The 16683-nt window shown below is 42.5% G+C and overlaps 2 protein-coding genes across 2 annotated transcripts in view; one reads left to right on the top strand and one right to left on the bottom strand.

Annotated features, from left to right (window-relative positions):
* Positions 1-16683, bottom strand: part of KCNIP1 (potassium voltage-gated channel interacting protein 1) — an 853580-nt gene that overhangs the window by 775083 nt on the left and 61814 nt on the right. The gene's annotated exons all lie outside the window — the stretch shown is intronic.
* On the top strand, positions 1644-15821 carry KCNMB1 (potassium calcium-activated channel subfamily M regulatory beta subunit 1). The gene is made up of 4 exons (XM_034778379.1): positions 1644-1939; positions 7770-7939; positions 10599-10794; positions 15497-15821. The coding sequence occupies exons 2-4, from the start codon at positions 7803-7805 to the stop codon at positions 15779-15781; spliced, it is 618 nt and encodes a 205-aa protein (XP_034634270.1). The 5' UTR covers positions 1644-1939; positions 7770-7802; the 3' UTR covers positions 15782-15821.

The raw sequence follows: 16683 nt of genomic DNA, 5'->3' as shown, positions 1-16683 counted from the left end.
GTAGACATGATGAGATTGGGATGAGGAGAAAGGACAGCAAGAAATGAAGATTCATCTGTTTTAAGGCTAGTAGAGACCATTGTGATTATCCACTCTGACCTCCTGCAAAACACCAGGAAAAAACCTCACCCAATGTTTTTCTGCATCAAGCCCTTAACTTCTATTTGAGCTATACCATGTATTTTAGAAAGATATCCAGTCTTGATATGAAGTGGTAAATAGAGAATCCACTATCTTTCTAAGTAAGTTTCTTCTAATGGCTTTATCCTCACTGTTAAAGATTTGCACCACATTGCTAGTCCAAATTGTAAAACTTCAGCTTCCAACCCACTGGATTGTTACTTTATGAAGCAGGTTATGACTTTTTCTGCTAAATTAAAGAGTAGTTTACCATCAGAAATCTCCGCTCCATGTAGATACTTGTAGACCATAATCAAGTCACCTCTTAAACTTCTCTTGGATAAACTAAATAGTTTGAGCTTCTTTAGTCTGTCACTAGAAAACATGTTTTCTAGACCTCATTCTTTAAAGCTTTTTTTCCTGAACCAATTTTTTTAACATCTTTTTGGACACCTAAACTAGACACAGTAATCCAGTAATAGTCTCAATGAAGCTGTATATAGAGGTAACACCACCTTCCTGCTTTTACTTAATATTCCCCTGCTTATATTTCCAAGGCTCAGATTCGTCCTTTAGCATCACACTGGGAGCTAGATAAAAGCATTACAAGAAAAAATTGATTTTGCAGAACTCTGTTCTGATTCACACTGCTGCAATTCCATTGTCCATTAGCTCAACTCTGACCAAAATCAATGGAAACAAAAAACGATTAACATCTGGTGACTTTTCTGTGGCCTATATGGAAAGAACAGTCAGACTTAACTCAAGACCTACTGACAATAAGGTGTCAACATAAAAAAGAATATTTCCTCCACTATTGCCACTAAAGCACTCTTCCTGAAAGTTTCAACTCAGCATGACTGTCCAAGATTAAGAATCTTTTCCAAGCACATTGGAAAAGAATGCTGGTTTTATTGCTGTCTGCATTATGCTGGTTCTGTGTAGAACTAGTTTCATTCTGTATCAATCTGTTACTTATTACTTGTCTAAATTCTCTGAAGTCCGGATTTTCAAAATATCAGGAGGCTAAGTATGACTGTGTGACATATTAAATACACATGTACTGCAATTCTGCATCTAAATTTATGCATGTAGAGATCCAGATAAGCATCTACCTCTAAGCATAGATTGCATATGCAACGGTAATCACGTGCTCAGCTTTTACATACCGCCCTGGCATTTTGATCTTTAGAAAAAGGTCAGGCTCCTTTAACTCCAAAAATAAAACTTAAATTCAGTTAGCTAACTTCCGAATAGTGAATATAAGTTCAGAAAAGGTTTTAAATCCATGCTCGTTGCTTACTTTACTTTTCTTGCCCATGTGTGTAGTGTATTATTATTTTTTTTAATTGTCATTGGTAGCAGGTCATTGCTTTTAGATTGAACACAAAGAGCCTGATTCTCTTTTACACTAAAGTCAATTTCTAGTGCCCTGGCAGTGTAAAGAGAACTTAAGCAGACCTGCTTTGAATTATCTTCACACTTCCAGAGCACAGGAAAGGAAAGGAGCTGTAGTGGAAAGAAGAGTCAAGCCTCTGAACTTTGTGGCTTTCTACTTTTCAGCAATTAATCTTAAGAGGACTGCATCCGTTCATACCTTACCATTTATGGTAATAGGAATCTTCATAATAAGGAAATAAGCTCAGAGTTCAGCCAGAGCAAAACAAACCCAGAGGAGTCCTGGAAAAGAAAGTTTTTAACTCTAGGTTTTGCTGTTTCATCACTGGTGTGGAAAGGTTTTCACCTACCAGGATCAGTCAAACAACAGAAACTATGTCATGAGCTAAAGACGCCGAAAGAGCAGCATTCGCCAGTGACCGTAAGTATCACTGAGAGAAAGTTTTGCCTTAGGAATGTCTGGGACAGCTTTGGCTTTTGAGAAGAAACAGCTTTTATAAATATACAGGAACACTTCTAGACACACAGCTAACTTTTAAGGTAGGGGAAGTCGTTATCTAGTTTTCCTCTTTCAGATATACATCATAAAGTTACTTGAATATTTCAATAGGCATGATGCTAATAGCTTGTAAATAACACAAAGTGGGGAAACTGCTGCTCTTTCGGGACCAGTACTCATTAGCAAATGTCCTTAGCTTCAGGAGCACTGTGACTGGGCTTTTCAAAGAGTTTAAGGGATCTGGATGCCTTAAAGATAACTGGGCACCTCTCTCAGACTTTTTTAAAATTCCAGTCTCAAATGGCCAAATAGGGTGCAGTATCATATTAGGGAGTGTTCAGAAGAAGTACTCTAGAAATATATTAGAGATACCAGACTGAATAAGAGCAGTTGTTCAAATTATTATATAAAGCATTAGAAATCAAAGCTAGCCAATTGTTACTCTCTGACATCTCACTCCTACTTTACAGTTTTTGACATAAAAAATATCCAGCTTTTTCCTCCAGTCTTGTTTTGTTATATGAACAATGCTTTAATCACATGATCAAATTTACATCCCATGTATGTCAAACATGATATAAACTAGTAGTGGTATAGCTACCCAGGTCTCTGGATTGGAGTCCTATATGGTGGTGAGATGTAAAACTTTATGTCTTTTCTCCTTTGGTTCAGCATCACTCTTTACTGTAAATACCAGATACACAGAATGGGATCAAAAACTTCATTTGCTTTCTCGTAATATTTTTACTTTCGATTTCAAGGGGTTATTATTGGGTCTCTCAGGAATGGGGATTGCTGTGACTCTCAATATTATGGGCAAAACCACCTAACAGTGACTAGTAAGCAAAAGAGGGCTTGGAGATGCAAAAGTAGGGAAAGGAAAATTTGAACATCAGTCCAAAATCTTGAACATCAGTCCAAATACGCAAGCCAGGACACACCACATAAAGCTGCACAAGACATGAGGTGGGGAGCAGGGCAGGAGGTCAGAGGAGGCGAAATGCCAGTACCTGGAAGAAAAAGGATCCAAACTGGTTTAAAAAATCTATAAACTAAAAACAAGAGAGCAAATTTTGAATTATGGGTCCATAATTCCATTTCAAAATGCTGGTGACTGTACAGGCTCCTGTAGCTTTGCTGTCAAGAGTTAAACACACACACACCCCCTGGCGAACTACCTGAATGTATGGCTCTATGATTCTATACAGATTGTCTCTCCTTATTTACCTGTTATTTATTCTATGCATGAACTGCATTACCAATAAACTGGCAATAATCTCTCTGAGGTCACTAAATGGAGCCCTCTTCCTAGGAGGCCAGGGAAAGTGGCACTTCTCTTTTTAATGCAGGCCAGAATAGAGTACTCCAAGGGCTATAAAACCAGATGGCTGTTAAAGAGTTAACATTTTAGATAGTAAATAGATGGCTAGCCTTCAGGGGAGGGGGTTGCGGGTCCCGGTCCTTTGGGTGGGGGGTGTCTCTGGGCGCCACTCTGCAGCCAGTGCTGGGCTGGGTGGCGCCCTCACGGGGGGGGGAGGTTGTGGACTCCAGCACGTTGCGGTACCACCTGGCGGCTCGTTGGGGAGTCGGCACTGTCCAGATTTGCATCCCCTGGGGCTGGAGCTGCACCCCCGGCCTTGGGCACCAGTCACGGGGCAAGCTGGGGGGCCGGGGCGGCTGGCGAGCCTGGGGCATGAGAGGAGCCACTAGTTGGGTTGAACTGCCTGGAGGATGTTGTTGGGGTGTGTCTGCGGGGCAGGATCCCCCCCTTCGCCCCCTCCCGTGTCTCCATTTATTTTCCTGAATGGAACTGGTGAAAATCAATCGGGCTGCTGCGTGCCCTGTTAGCCCTGTCCGTAAACCATGACCCAGGGGAAAACGTTACCCAGGTCTTGCACCTTCATATCTTGTGAGGCGAGGCAAAGGTCAGGCTCCTAGCTACACACCCCACTCCTGATACACAGCCATAAAAATACTTTATGCTTGTAGAGCTCCTTCAGTGTGAGCATCACAAAGCGGTAAGTGGAAAATCATAAATAGGTGGAAACAGATCGAGTGTAAGGCCTTGGTGGTGCATGAAAATTCTCTCATTTTAACATTTTAACCAGTATAATGAAAGTGGGACAACTTCCTGGCATGGACTTAGTATCAAAGTGCTTGTACCAGTATAGAATTACATCCACACTTGGGGTTGTACTGGGATAACTAAATTGGTTTAAAAAACACTATACCCCCAACCAAAATAGGTACCCTGGCACAAAATCTGTGTGTAGAGCAGGCCTTAGTGACTTGCCCAGGGTCACCGAATGAGGCAGTGGTATAGTCAGAAATGCAGTGCCAGAACAGGACAGCTGTACACTAACAGCCGTCCTTAATTTTTAGCAAAATAGCTACTATTTTTTCCATTCTGTCAATCCAAAAATCTGCAGTTCAGTGTATTTCAACTATATTAAGGCTCTCCGAATTTGGGGGGGGGGGGTCGCCCGCTGTGACATCATCTCGGTGCGAGTTGTTAGTTTTGCTGCAGCCACTCGCACTCGGGGTCCCCCGAGCGTCTTTTGCTGGAGCGCTACCGGATTCACGGTTTGCAAGTTACTGTACCAAATAACTAAACCAGACAACTGTATTTAAGCGGTGAATGTGCTTTGACACAAATACTAAATAGAACCATGGTTACTACCTAGCCCTAGCGGAATCCCTTCTCCTTGACCATCATGATGCTATTCCTACCTAACCATTATTCCTAATAATCAATATTAATCTTCACTGCATTCTCCATGGTTTAGATTTATTTTCTTGTTTAGAATAAGATCCCAATCTTAACTGCTTATTTGTAGCATTACCACCACCATCATCATTACTATTTGTATTACCATGGATTCTTTCTGAAGTTTCCACATTTTGTTGCCAATAGTTCATACAACCCTAGAATATATATCCATATACACCCTCCATGACCAATGTTCCCTCTAATTTTTTCCATTCATGTGCAGAATAAATTTTGTTATGTGCATTGAGGCAATGTGCAGATGTGTGCTACCAGTAGAAATAATAATAATAAAAAAAACTAGATATAATATATATATTTAAAAGTTACCCCTAGGGATAATTACTCCAACCAGGACAGCTTAGGCATTTTAGCAGGGCTTTGGAGCTGTGCTCCGGCTCCGCTCCAGCTCCAGGAAAAAACCTGCAGCTCCACTGCTCCGGAGCTGCTCCGCTCCAAAGCCCTGCATTTTAGAACTCACTTCTGAAATAATTAAATTTAAGTGTAAGAGAGAAATAAAAATTATGAAATGCGTAGACCAGTCAAAAAACTAAAATAACAGCACTTTGAAAGAATAAAATTACCCAGAATATATGTGCATTGCAGGAAGTACAAAGAAGTAACAACAACAATAATACAAGTATGTGTTGGGAGGTGAGTGAGTGAGTCACAGAAACAGGGTGTGTGCTGGCTGCTGGAGAAGTTTCTAAGAGACCGCATGTGCTGTCTCTTTAAGGCACTCTCACTGAAAGCTCTGCTGCTTCTGAGCCCTGTCTCCCCTTCCCCGCTCTGCAAGGTGGGGTATGTGGGCAGGGGGGGAGAGAGAGAGAGAGAGAGAGAGAGAGATTGTGTGTGCTGGCTGCTGGGGAAGTCTCTGAGAGACCTTGTGCTGTTTCTTTAAGGCACTCACTCACCGCCCAGAAGGCTCCTTCAGACCTCAGACCCTCTCCTGCTCTGAGTCCTGAGCCCTGTCCCCTCTCCCCTGCTCTGCAGAGATAGAGTACAGGGGGAGGGGGACACCCGGACATCAGCATAGCCCTCCCCCTGCTCTGCACAACCAGCAGGAGGGTCTCAGGAGCAGCAAGGGCTCCAAGGCAGAGGGCAGGAGCAACGTGGCTGCAGGGCAGCAGGGGTCGGGGCACCTTAACACACGTTGCTGGCACTTGAATCACTCCTGGGCGGACGTCCAAATGCACAGCTTAGAGGGAACATAGTCCATGACCCCCTTTAACACTGAATTTGTCAAACTGGGTATTTCACACAGTACAATACATAAGAACAGCCACACTGGGTCAAACCAATGGTCCATCTAGCCAAGTAACCTGTCTTCTAACAGTGGCCAATGCCATGTACTTCAGAGGGAATGAACAGAACAGGTAATCAAGTGATCCATCCCATTCCCAGCTTCCAGCAAACTGAGACTAGGGACACTTCAGAGCATTGTTTTGCATTCCTGACCATCCTGGCTAATAGCCATTGATGGACCTATCCTCCATGAATGTATCTAGTTTTTTGAATCCTGTTACAGTCTTGGCCTTCACAACATCCTCTGGCAAAGAGTTCCACAGGTTGACTCTGCGTTGTGTGAAGAAATACTTCCTTTTGTTTGTTTTAAACCTGCTGCCTATTAATTTCATTTGGTGACCCCTAGTTTTTGTGTTCTGAGAGGGGGTAAATAACACTTCCTTATTTGCTTTCTCCACACCCCTCATGATTTTACAGACCTCAATCATATCCCCCCCTCCCCCTGTCATCTCTTTTCCAAGCTGAACAGTCCCAGCCTTATTACTCTCTCCATATGGAAGCTGTTCCATACCCCATATGATTTCTTTTGCCCTTTTCTGTCCCTTTTCCAGTTCCAATATATCTTTTTTGAGATGGGATGACCAGATCTGCATGCAGTATTCAAGATATGGGCATACCATGGATTTATATAGAAGCAATATGATATTTCCTGACTTATTATCTATCCCTTTCTTAGTGATTCCCAACATTCTGTTCGCTTTTTTGACTGCTGCTGTGGATGTTTTCAGAGAACTATCCACAATGACTCCAAGATCTTTCTTGAGTGGTAACAGCTAATTTAGATCCTATTGTTTTGTATGTATAGTTGGGATTATGTTTTCCAATGTGCATTACTTCGCATTTATCAACACTGAATTTCATCTGCCATTTTGTTGCTCAGTCACCCAGATTTGTGAGATCACTTTGCAACTCTTCGCAGTCTGCCTGGGACTTAACTATCTTGAGTAGTTTTGTATCATCTGCAAATTTTTCCACCTCACTGTTTCCCCATTTTTCCAGATCATTTATGAATATGTTGAAGAGTACTGGTTCCAATAGAGACCTGTGGGAGACAACTATTTACATCTCTGCTTTCTGAAAACTGATCATTTATTCCTACCCTTCGTTTCCTATCTTTTAACCCAATTACTGATCCATGAGAGGACCTTCCCTCTTATACCAGGACAGCTTACTTTGCGTAAGAGCTTTTGGTGAGGGAACTTGTGAAAGGCTCTCTCAAAAATCTAAGTACACTATATCCACTGGATCATCCTTGTCCACATGCTTGTTGACCCCCCTCAAAGCATTCTAGTAGATTGTGAGGCATGATTTCCCTGTACAAAAATCATCTCGACTCTTCCCCAACAAACCGTGTTCATCTATGTGTCTGATAATTCTGTTCTTTACTACAGTCTCAACCAATTTGCCTGGTACTAAAGTTAGGCTTATTGGCTTGTAATTGCTGGAATCACCTCTGGAGCCTTTTTTTAAAAAAATTGGAGTCAGTATTTTCTTTTACTGGACTTACTTGACTGCCTTCTAAATTTTAATGAGAATAAGAATGTAATGGATCAGGTTTCACTAAACCCCTCACGATTTGCAATATCTTGAATCAAAGCCTCTTAAGAGTTTATATTAAATTAATACTAAATCTATGATGATTCTGGTTGTCTTTTCTCCTGTTTTTATGTTTCACTTCAGAACGAGAAATTTCAGAATCCATAACACTAAATCATGTTGGGGAAAAAATTGGTGACCTCACAGAAGCGAGGGGAGACCAGGGCATTATGCCTGGGACTAGGAATGGTTGCATGCTCAGTGATGATGTACTTTTTTATTGGGATCACAATTATGCCATCCTACATGAACAGGTAACTTCTGTTTTTTTTTGTTATAAACATCAGCCTGTGTTTTTCTGTTGTTGGCTATTATTTTTGTGGAGTCCAAAAGTGCCTTAGGTGCTTTACAGAACAAATCAAAGGATACTGCCGTAAAGAGCTTACAAGCTAATTTTAGATAGCATGAAGTGGAGAGGGAAGCTGTTAATCATGAATAGTTAATAAAGTTATGGGGAAGCACCTGACACAGCAAGACATCCTTTCAGGATTAGAATCACAGCGGGTCCAGAAATGCATTTTAATTTTCTGTGAAAAGTTTAGGGAAAAAAATGAAAAAAAAAACCTTTTATTTTGGTCAATGTTTCTCACGGATTTTTTCAGGGTTTTCACTGAGAACATTTTTGCATTGGGTTTTGAAAACAAACATTTTTCAGTTTAATGAAAAACGCTGCAAATCTTCAACAAAAATAGAAACAATAGTTGTGTGGTATCCAAAAGCCATATTTCCTTTAAAAAAAAAGTTTAGATGAAAATATTCAAACTAGCCCTAGCAAGAATGTATGACCTTTGGCAAATAAGCCAGGTCCACAGCCCTGAGCTTTAACTCTTTAACGACTGGAAACATTTTGTAATGAACTATAGCCCACCCATCAGAGCTAATTACAGGTTCTCTTCCCAAACACATACCATGGAAAAACGCACAATCAATCTGCAAAGGATACAAGCTCGTTGCAGTCCCTGCTAGGGTCTAGAGGTCCCCAGTTCAATTCCTAATTTGATATCTATCATATCAGTAAGCATGTGTATTTTTGTTTTTTAATGGACAGATTTCTCTGTGTAAGTAGATTTATATCCATAGATACACATACACACAAGTCCTCTGTTGCTAGGATCCTCTTTTAGCACCCAGTATAGGGGGCTTGGGCTTTTGGATCAAGCTGATAAAGTTTTATCCTTGCTGTCACCGTGAAGATCTGAGTGGCCACAGCGTGCAGCATAATGATAGCCATGAAGTTCCTAGCTTGCCACAGCTGTTAACATTCAGTGATCTGCTTAGTAAAAAAGCTGCTGAAAGCCTCGTGCAAAGTTCCTGTGTATTCAATCATGCAAATGACCCTTTTAATAGAAAGATAAAGAAGTGAAAACCCCCAGTAAATATAGGATTTGAGAGTTACCAGCAGGGCTGCCGAAAGTGGGTTTGGGCCCCGATGAAAAAATTTTTTCGGGCCCCCCAGCAAGGGCGGACTGGCTAAACAGGGCTGACGAGAGAGGGGGGAAGCTGGGCCTAGAATTTTTTTGGGCCCCCCAGCAAGGGTGGACTGGCTAAATAGGGCCAATGGGGGGGGAGGGGAACCGGGCCCCGGGCCCCCTTCCGGACCACCGGGCCCCAGTAATTTGTACCGGCTTCTCCCCCCTCTCATCGGCCCTGGTTACCAGACAACATTAGTCAAAGGTTTTTTATTTTTCTGAAGCATCTAAAGCAGGGGTGGGCAAACTACAGCCTGGGGGCCACATCCAGCCCTTCAGATGTTTTAATCTGGCCCTCGAGCTCCTGCCGAGGAGCGGGGTCTGGGGCTTGTCCTACTCCACACATGGCGTGGCTCCCAGAAGCAGCAGCATGTCCCCATTCCAGCTCCTACGCATCCTCCTAGCCAGGGGACTCCACATGCTGCCCCCGCCCCAAGCGCTGCCCCTCCAGCTCCCACTGGCCAGGAACTGCGGCCAATGGGAGCTGCAGGAGCAGCACCTGCGGATGGGGCAGCACACAGAGCCACCTGGCAGCGCTTCCACATAGGAGCCAAAGTGGGGACATGCCGCTGCTTCTGGAAGCTGCTTGAGGTAAGCACCGCCCAGAGCCTGCACCCCCTGATCCCCTCCTGTGCCCAACATTAGTCAAAGGTTGCCCTAGCCCTGATCCCCCTCCTGCTCTCTGAGCCCCTTGGTCCCAGCCCAGAGCACCCTCCTGCACCCCAAATCCCTCATCCCCAGCCCCATCCCAGAGCTCACACCCCCAGCTGGAGCCTTCACCCCCCCCTCGCACCCCAATCCCCTGCCCTAGTCCGGGGTCCTCTCCCACATCCTGAACTCCTCATTTCCGATCTCACCCCCTCCCGCATCCCAACCCCGAATTTCGTGAGCATTCATGGCCCGCCATACAATTTTCATATCCAGATGTGATCCTCAGGCCAAAAAGTTTGCCCACCTCTGATCTAAAGCTCTAATATGCTAAACTATATTTCAGAACATAGGTCAAATTTTCATTCAGGTCTCTGCAAGTGCATAGATAAAAACACATGCATCCACATTTAAAATATTTACCAACAAATATTAGAATTCACACAAACCCGCCCTAGTTTTTCTGTTGTTCTTTTGGGGGTGCCAACTTCCAACACATCCAAGCATGGGAGTTAAAATCTACCTCTAAATCCATCTAATGAATGGCTAATGCGAGAGTAAAAATCCATATCTTCCCTGCAGTGCCTCTAACCCCAACCCATGCTATCTGTCTGTTTAGGTTTGGGTCAGAGCACTTGCATACACACTCCATCCACATCCGCAGTCCACCACATTGTTGACGGCTTAATGACACATGAAACAACACCATGGTGGAAAATTTGTCAACAACACTTAAAGTCACGCTGTGAAAAAGCTGTAAACAAAGCATTTAAAAGCAGTATGATTTGTTTTATAGCGTTTGGACCAAAGAAACTACATGCAAACTGCTCAAAACCAACATCAAGGACAAAGTCCAATGCTCGTTCAACAATGGTGCAGGTGACGAAAACATTTTCCAGTATCCTTGTCTAGAGGTGTTGGTTGATTTGAACTTCTCAGGACAAGAGGTTATGCTCTATCATAATGAAGAAACACAGGAAAGAAATCCCAAGGTACTGGGATTTAAATGTATTCATCAGAATCCCTGTCCATATTTGTCACATGTGGTTCAGCAGGTTATTTTTATAACCAAGCAAAGCACTAGTGAATTAACTGAAAGTAGAGCAAAGACTTGTTAGTCTTTTTTCATGGCAATGCTTATGCTTAGACCAAGGCAAATGTTAAAAAATTCAGAGTGAGGACATCTCTAGCATGTATTATAAATGCGGTATCAGACATATTTAAGGTAATATTTGAGAAGTAATTACATCAACCAAAAATAACTATTAAACATTTATAAGCATAAAATATACATACATCTCTGCAAGCTGAAGCACAATTCAGAGGAATAGATCAACATATGTGGTTTGCCCAAGCGTTTGTTGAATAACCCTGGGGTAGGTTGAGGTTAAATGTGGCCCTGATTAAAAACACAGAGCCATTTGGGGAGTGCAGAAAATAAGGTGGGAGGTAGAAGGAGGAAAAGGTGGAGTCCCAGAGCCTTTGGGAACGTGAAACACCAGTGAGTTTGGTACACGTCATGTAGAAGCCAATAAACTGGGAATGTGGGCACCCAATCCAGCAGCTGGGTTTGTTCTTGGTGTAATCTGCAACTGTTTCTACCCACTGTCACAACAGAAACTTTGACTTGGAAATACCCTTGAATAGATGGGAGTATTACTGAAACAAAACCTGTGCAGAGGTTGCACCATGTATTGTGGTGGAGCTCCATTCCAGTAAGGGCAATGGGAACCATGACAGCTGGGAGTTCAGCTTCACTTCAAGGGAGTGTCCAAAGTCTTGAATAACTTGGCAGATCAAACCTGGGATGGCAGTCAAAAAAACATGTCCTCATGTCATTTCCAATACCTCCACTTGTGCACCTGTCTGGAATCAACTCTTATAGTGTTTTATCATGGACCCCCAGCCTGCCACTGGAAGTGAAGAAACCATTTCAGAACAGCTAAGATGATGAGGGTTGAAGTTGGTTCCTGAATACGGGGAAGATTTCAGTGGCTGCTTTTTTCACAAAAACAAGCTCTCGCCTCTCAAGGGGCAGGTGCAAAACAAAATGTTCAGATCCAAGCACTTCTGAACTTTAGGATGTTCAAAACCCAAACCAGAATATAGACCTGAATTCTGCAATTTGTCCCCATCTTTATAGCAAGTTGAACCAAACCTCCAGAATTACACCATTTTCAATGAAGGGGAGGGAAACATTTTCAACCATAGAAACAGCAAAATATCACCCTGCAGCGAATTCCTGAACATTCACTGAAATTTTTCTTGCATGTGAAGTTAAAATTCATAATCTCACTCAGCAAGCTAGCTTTAAGAGGGAATAAACAATTCCATCAGAGAATAAGATAGGAAGCAAAAAATGTGTGTGTGTGTGAGAATGCCTGGGTCTGAATGTACGGTATGTGAATGAACTGCCAGTTTCATGGAAAGACTGACATTTCATACATTGCAGAATGGTTGAAAGTGAGATGTGGGGAGAAAGTGTAGGATTGCTGTAGATATGCCTTCAGTCCATTATGCTGTCTTGTACTTGCTTTTGAGTAAGAAATAGAGTGTTGTGAGTAGAGTGAGTTTTGAATGTTAAAAGCACAGAACTACTACAGAGTGCACATAAGAAAAAACAGTAAGGATTAGTTTAGGAGATTTTTACTTCCTTGGCATATCATCAAAATAAGAGAAGGACTGAAACCAAAATGCCAGGTGCCCTTGACCCTTCGAAGAGTTTGGGAAATTCCATATCTGAATTTAGCAGCTTGGGTCAATCATCACTTCAAAGTCCACTTCAAGACTGAAGAATATATATTAAACATTATGAAGCACTATGGGATTTAAACATGCAGATAGTTTGGAGCTTGGAAATGTGGAGGGTCAATCTTCAAAGGCTGTTGCAAGCTTTGCAAATACAAGGTCTATATTCCTATATAGTTCAAACATATGGCAATTCTAAGATCAGTGTTGTAGAAAAGCTACACGTAGTATCTCGTTGTACAGAATTGCTACTCGCAGGCACAATTACAGGGGCTGCGCACACAAGTGATAGCAAGAAGAAAAAAAAAGTGTTTAAATGTAGAGGCTTGGTCAACGCTTCCTTGAAAATGTGGCCAATTTAGCTTTTATATTAAAATGTTTTTCACAGATTTGAGGTGGATTTAAGATGTCAAGATTAAAAATTAAGTAAACATACAAAACCTTTAGCTTTGGGGAAAAAATTTCTCTGCTCCCTGTGAAACACCAACTATAGGGAATCTCAGACATTTAGAGACAGTGCACTGAATACTCTCCTTTCCATAAGGCAGGCTGTGAAAGCAAGTTCAAGGGCAGCAGTTGACTCTTAGGGTCCAATATTCAGCATAGTGGGTGATACTCATCCCTCTGTAGGAGGCCAGAACAAGTCCTTATGCACCAGAGAAACCCCAGTTAAGCCCTATTATGAGAATTACCTGGACCTTTAATGGTACATATACTTTAAGGTGAATCTCTGCACAGGGGTTAGTTTCAGCCTGTCTACATGAACTTGGAATTCCTCTTCAGGCCTTGCTCTATCAAAGGGCAGTCCTGAAACATCTCATTTGCAGTGAGATAAATATTATTGTTTTATGGGGCCAATTTTATTTTTGCACATAGAGGATTTTCTTTCAGGTTTTCAATGTCTTGTAGTCACTGTTGGCTTGGGGAAAAAAATCTGATTTTGTTTACATTATATTTGTTTAGGTTATCGGTTTTGGGATAAAGCTTCTGCATTTCTACAGCTGAAATTTTAAAATTACTGCCAGATTAGGCTAAACTGATCAACAAACACTATCTGCTCAAAAGGTGAAAAAAGATGACAGAAATGGAAAAAAGTAGTACTGCGAGAACTTCAAAATGGCCTGCGGATTAATGCTCCGAAATAAATAGCATTTCCAGCAATTTAATGTCAGCATTCCAAACTAATAGCTGGGATTTGGGTAAAGGACTCTTATTTTTGCCAACCCACTTTAATAGGTGCTAATGAAATGGTGCAATAAACATTGTGAACCTGAACGGAAGTATAAATTTCTTCAATAAATTAAGCCTGTCAGCACAGTTTTTGCCAAGCTGTCTTCTAAGAGCAATGAATGGATTTTATGCCTCTTTAAATAGACTCTCAATTACATTTGAAAGCCCCCTGCTTGTCCATGAGGAAGGTACAACTGGATAGCTGATCTCCCCTTATCCATTAAGTTAGCCAGTTACAGAGGCTAAAGAATGGCTTTCAGCAGACAACTGAATTAAGAATCCAGCAACACCTTTACTCTGAAAGGCAGTGTGAGCCCAATGGATAGGAACATGGATTGAGGCTCAGAAGAATGGGGCTCTGCTCCCTACTCTGCCACTGAACTCCTGTGTTATAATGAGAAAGCAAATGCACCTCTCTGACATCATTTCCCCTCTCAGCTCTTTTCTGTCTCACCTAGTTAGACTGCAAGCTCTGCAGTACAGGAACTATCCTTCACCGGGTGTATGCGCATTTAGTACCTATCATAATGGGGTACTAAATCACATCTAGAACCCAGAGGTGCTACATTAATACAGATAAAATAACATTGATCACTACCTATTTCTTGCACTAGAGAGCAACAAAGTTTTTTCATAGTGTAACCAATTAAAAATACTCTCTCCCCCAGTGGAAAAGTAGGTCATCATCTTTCACTAATTACAGAGAGAAGCTCACGCTGAAGTAACTCAAATACTGGCCGTGCACTCTTGGATAATTGGAATTTAGCCTACTCCAGCACCGCAAGATAGTCTACCACTGCTGCCATGGAGCACCTAACTCATGACTGTGAAAGCACTATCAGCAGTGAAATACCTTTGTTCCACTGTCTCTGCTCCCTTCCAGCCCAGCCCATTTAGGAATTTCTGTACAACTAATGTATTTGTACTGTGGTAGTGACAGAAACCCCAGTCAGGGCCCATAGAGCTAGGTGCTGTGTACTCAGAGAAAAAGTACAGCCCTTGTCTCTATGTTTAAAATATAAGGCCCTGAGCTTTGTAAAAAATTATGCATGGGCTTCACTCCAAGAGCAGGAGCTGTCCCATTGGCTCCAATAAAACTTTTTTCATAGAATCATAGAGCTTGAGGCCAGAATAGACCTTTAGAACAGATCATTAGTCTGACCTCCACAGGCCACTAAATTTCACCCAGATACCCCTCATATTGAACCCACTGTCTTTAGTTAGATGAAAGCCTTTCAGTCCTCAGAACACTGAACTATTTGTGTGCCGTAGGCAGACAACAGGAGGGACTGAGGTGTTCCCAATGCCCAATGCCCCTGCAATGGTAGAGAGTTGATTAGGTGAGATATGTCCAGATGATCCTACCAGGCAACCCACATCCCATGCTTCAGAATAAAGCAAAAAAAAAAAAAAGGTCCCTGCCAATCTGACCTTGGGGGAAATTCCATCCCAACTCCAAATCGCTATTCACATGCATCAAGTTACATGTGTGTGTAACCCTTTGCAGGACTGGGGGCTCAGTGTATGACAGGAGACAACAACAAATAGGTGCGGGATGGACAAGATAACGGCAAGACAGTATTTAGAGATACTCTCATATGTGCACGTAATCTTTTATTTGAACTAGTTAAGTGATGTTTTATAAAAGGTCTCGCATCACTGCACATCCTGCAGTAGAACAATTGCTCTAACAAGTATCTTGATTTCTCATTTTAGTGCTCCTATATTCCACGAGACTTGAAGAACGACAAAGAAGTTAAAACGCTAATAGAAACTGCCGCAGAAAATTTCCGAAAGCATCAGACTTTCCCTTGTTATTACGACCCAGAACGAAGAAAGACAAGTGTCATTTTAATAAGGCTATATCCTCCAAAGGGCCTTTTCTTCGCTTTCCTCTGGCCTTCCCTTATGTTGACTGGTGGAGTTCTCATTATCATCATGGTGAAAGTCAGTCAATATGTTTCTGTACTTTCTGCTTGGCAATACAAAACAAACATATAATGGTCCACAAAAAAACAAGCTAAAGTTTCTTTTCCCCACACTCTGCCTTCTCAGTCTGTATTTTTTATTCTTAAAATGTACCATGTTCAGTGGTCAGAGTTCTAGAGAAGAGATATGTTGTCTGAGTTTACATACCATGGATTGCCATGAGTTAGATATCAAATAAAACAGATATGTGGGCTCCCAGGGATTGCATGAGAACTATTCAAAGATTTTTTGGAGGTGTTTTTTTGTTTTCATGCATCAGTCAATTTCCTGGGGGGGTTGAATGGTTTTTGTTTTACAGAAAGTAGGTTAAAAATTCAGCATTCAAGTTTGCTGAAAAAGAGCATAATGTACATTTGGGGGTCCGATTTTCCAAAAGTTGAGGCCAGACATCTAAATGCATCCTTCTGTAACAACTTTACCTACATAATTACTGGAACTATGTACACAGTGGTGGATTAACAAATTTGCCGCCCCTATGTCCTCTAAAAATTGCCCCCTTTCCTCGCCCCTCCCCCCTCCCCCGCCCAAGCTCACCTCCGCGGCAAGCCTGGGAGGGAGGGAGGAGAAGGGGAGTTGCGGTGTGCTTGGGGGATGACGGCGGTGGAGCGGAGGTGAGCTGGGGCGGGGAGCGGTTCCCGCCCCCCCCCAGGTTACTCCCTATGCCCGCGGGCCCCAGCTCACCTCTGCTCCGCCTCCTCCGAGCACGCCACTACTTGCTTCTCCCTCCCTCCCAGCGCTTTCGCGTTGCAAGCCTGGGAGGGAAGTAGAAGGAGGGAAGCATGGCACGCCTAGGGGAGGAGGCACGAACAAATTTGCCGCCTCTGCAGATTTGTTGGCCTAGGTGATAATACGCTGCTGTATGTACATACACGGCAGCATACTTTACTTGAGTTTGAAGAAGGGCTGATTGCACT

Source organism: Trachemys scripta, chromosome 8 (genome assembly GCF_013100865.1).
Source record: "Trachemys scripta elegans isolate TJP31775 chromosome 8, CAS_Tse_1.0, whole genome shotgun sequence".
In the NCBI taxonomy this organism is placed as follows: Eukaryota; Metazoa; Chordata; order Testudines; family Emydidae; genus Trachemys; species Trachemys scripta.
Note: the sequence above shows the minus strand (reverse complement) of the source record. Positions and strands in the feature narration are given on the sequence as shown.

Bases quoted from the DNA above. Each gene is read 5' to 3' on its own strand.
- KCNMB1 (XM_034778379.1), top strand. From the start codon at position 7,803: ATGTTGGGGAAAAAATTGGTGACCTCACAGAAGCGAGGGGAGACCAGG. The intron at 7,940-10,598 runs GTAACTTCTGTT...TTTGTTTTATAG, and splicing joins ATGCCATCCTACATGAACAG to CGTTTGGACCAAAGAAACTA. The intron at 10,795-15,496 runs GTACTGGGATTT...TTCTCATTTTAG, and splicing joins CACAGGAAAGAAATCCCAAG to TGCTCCTATATTCCACGAGA.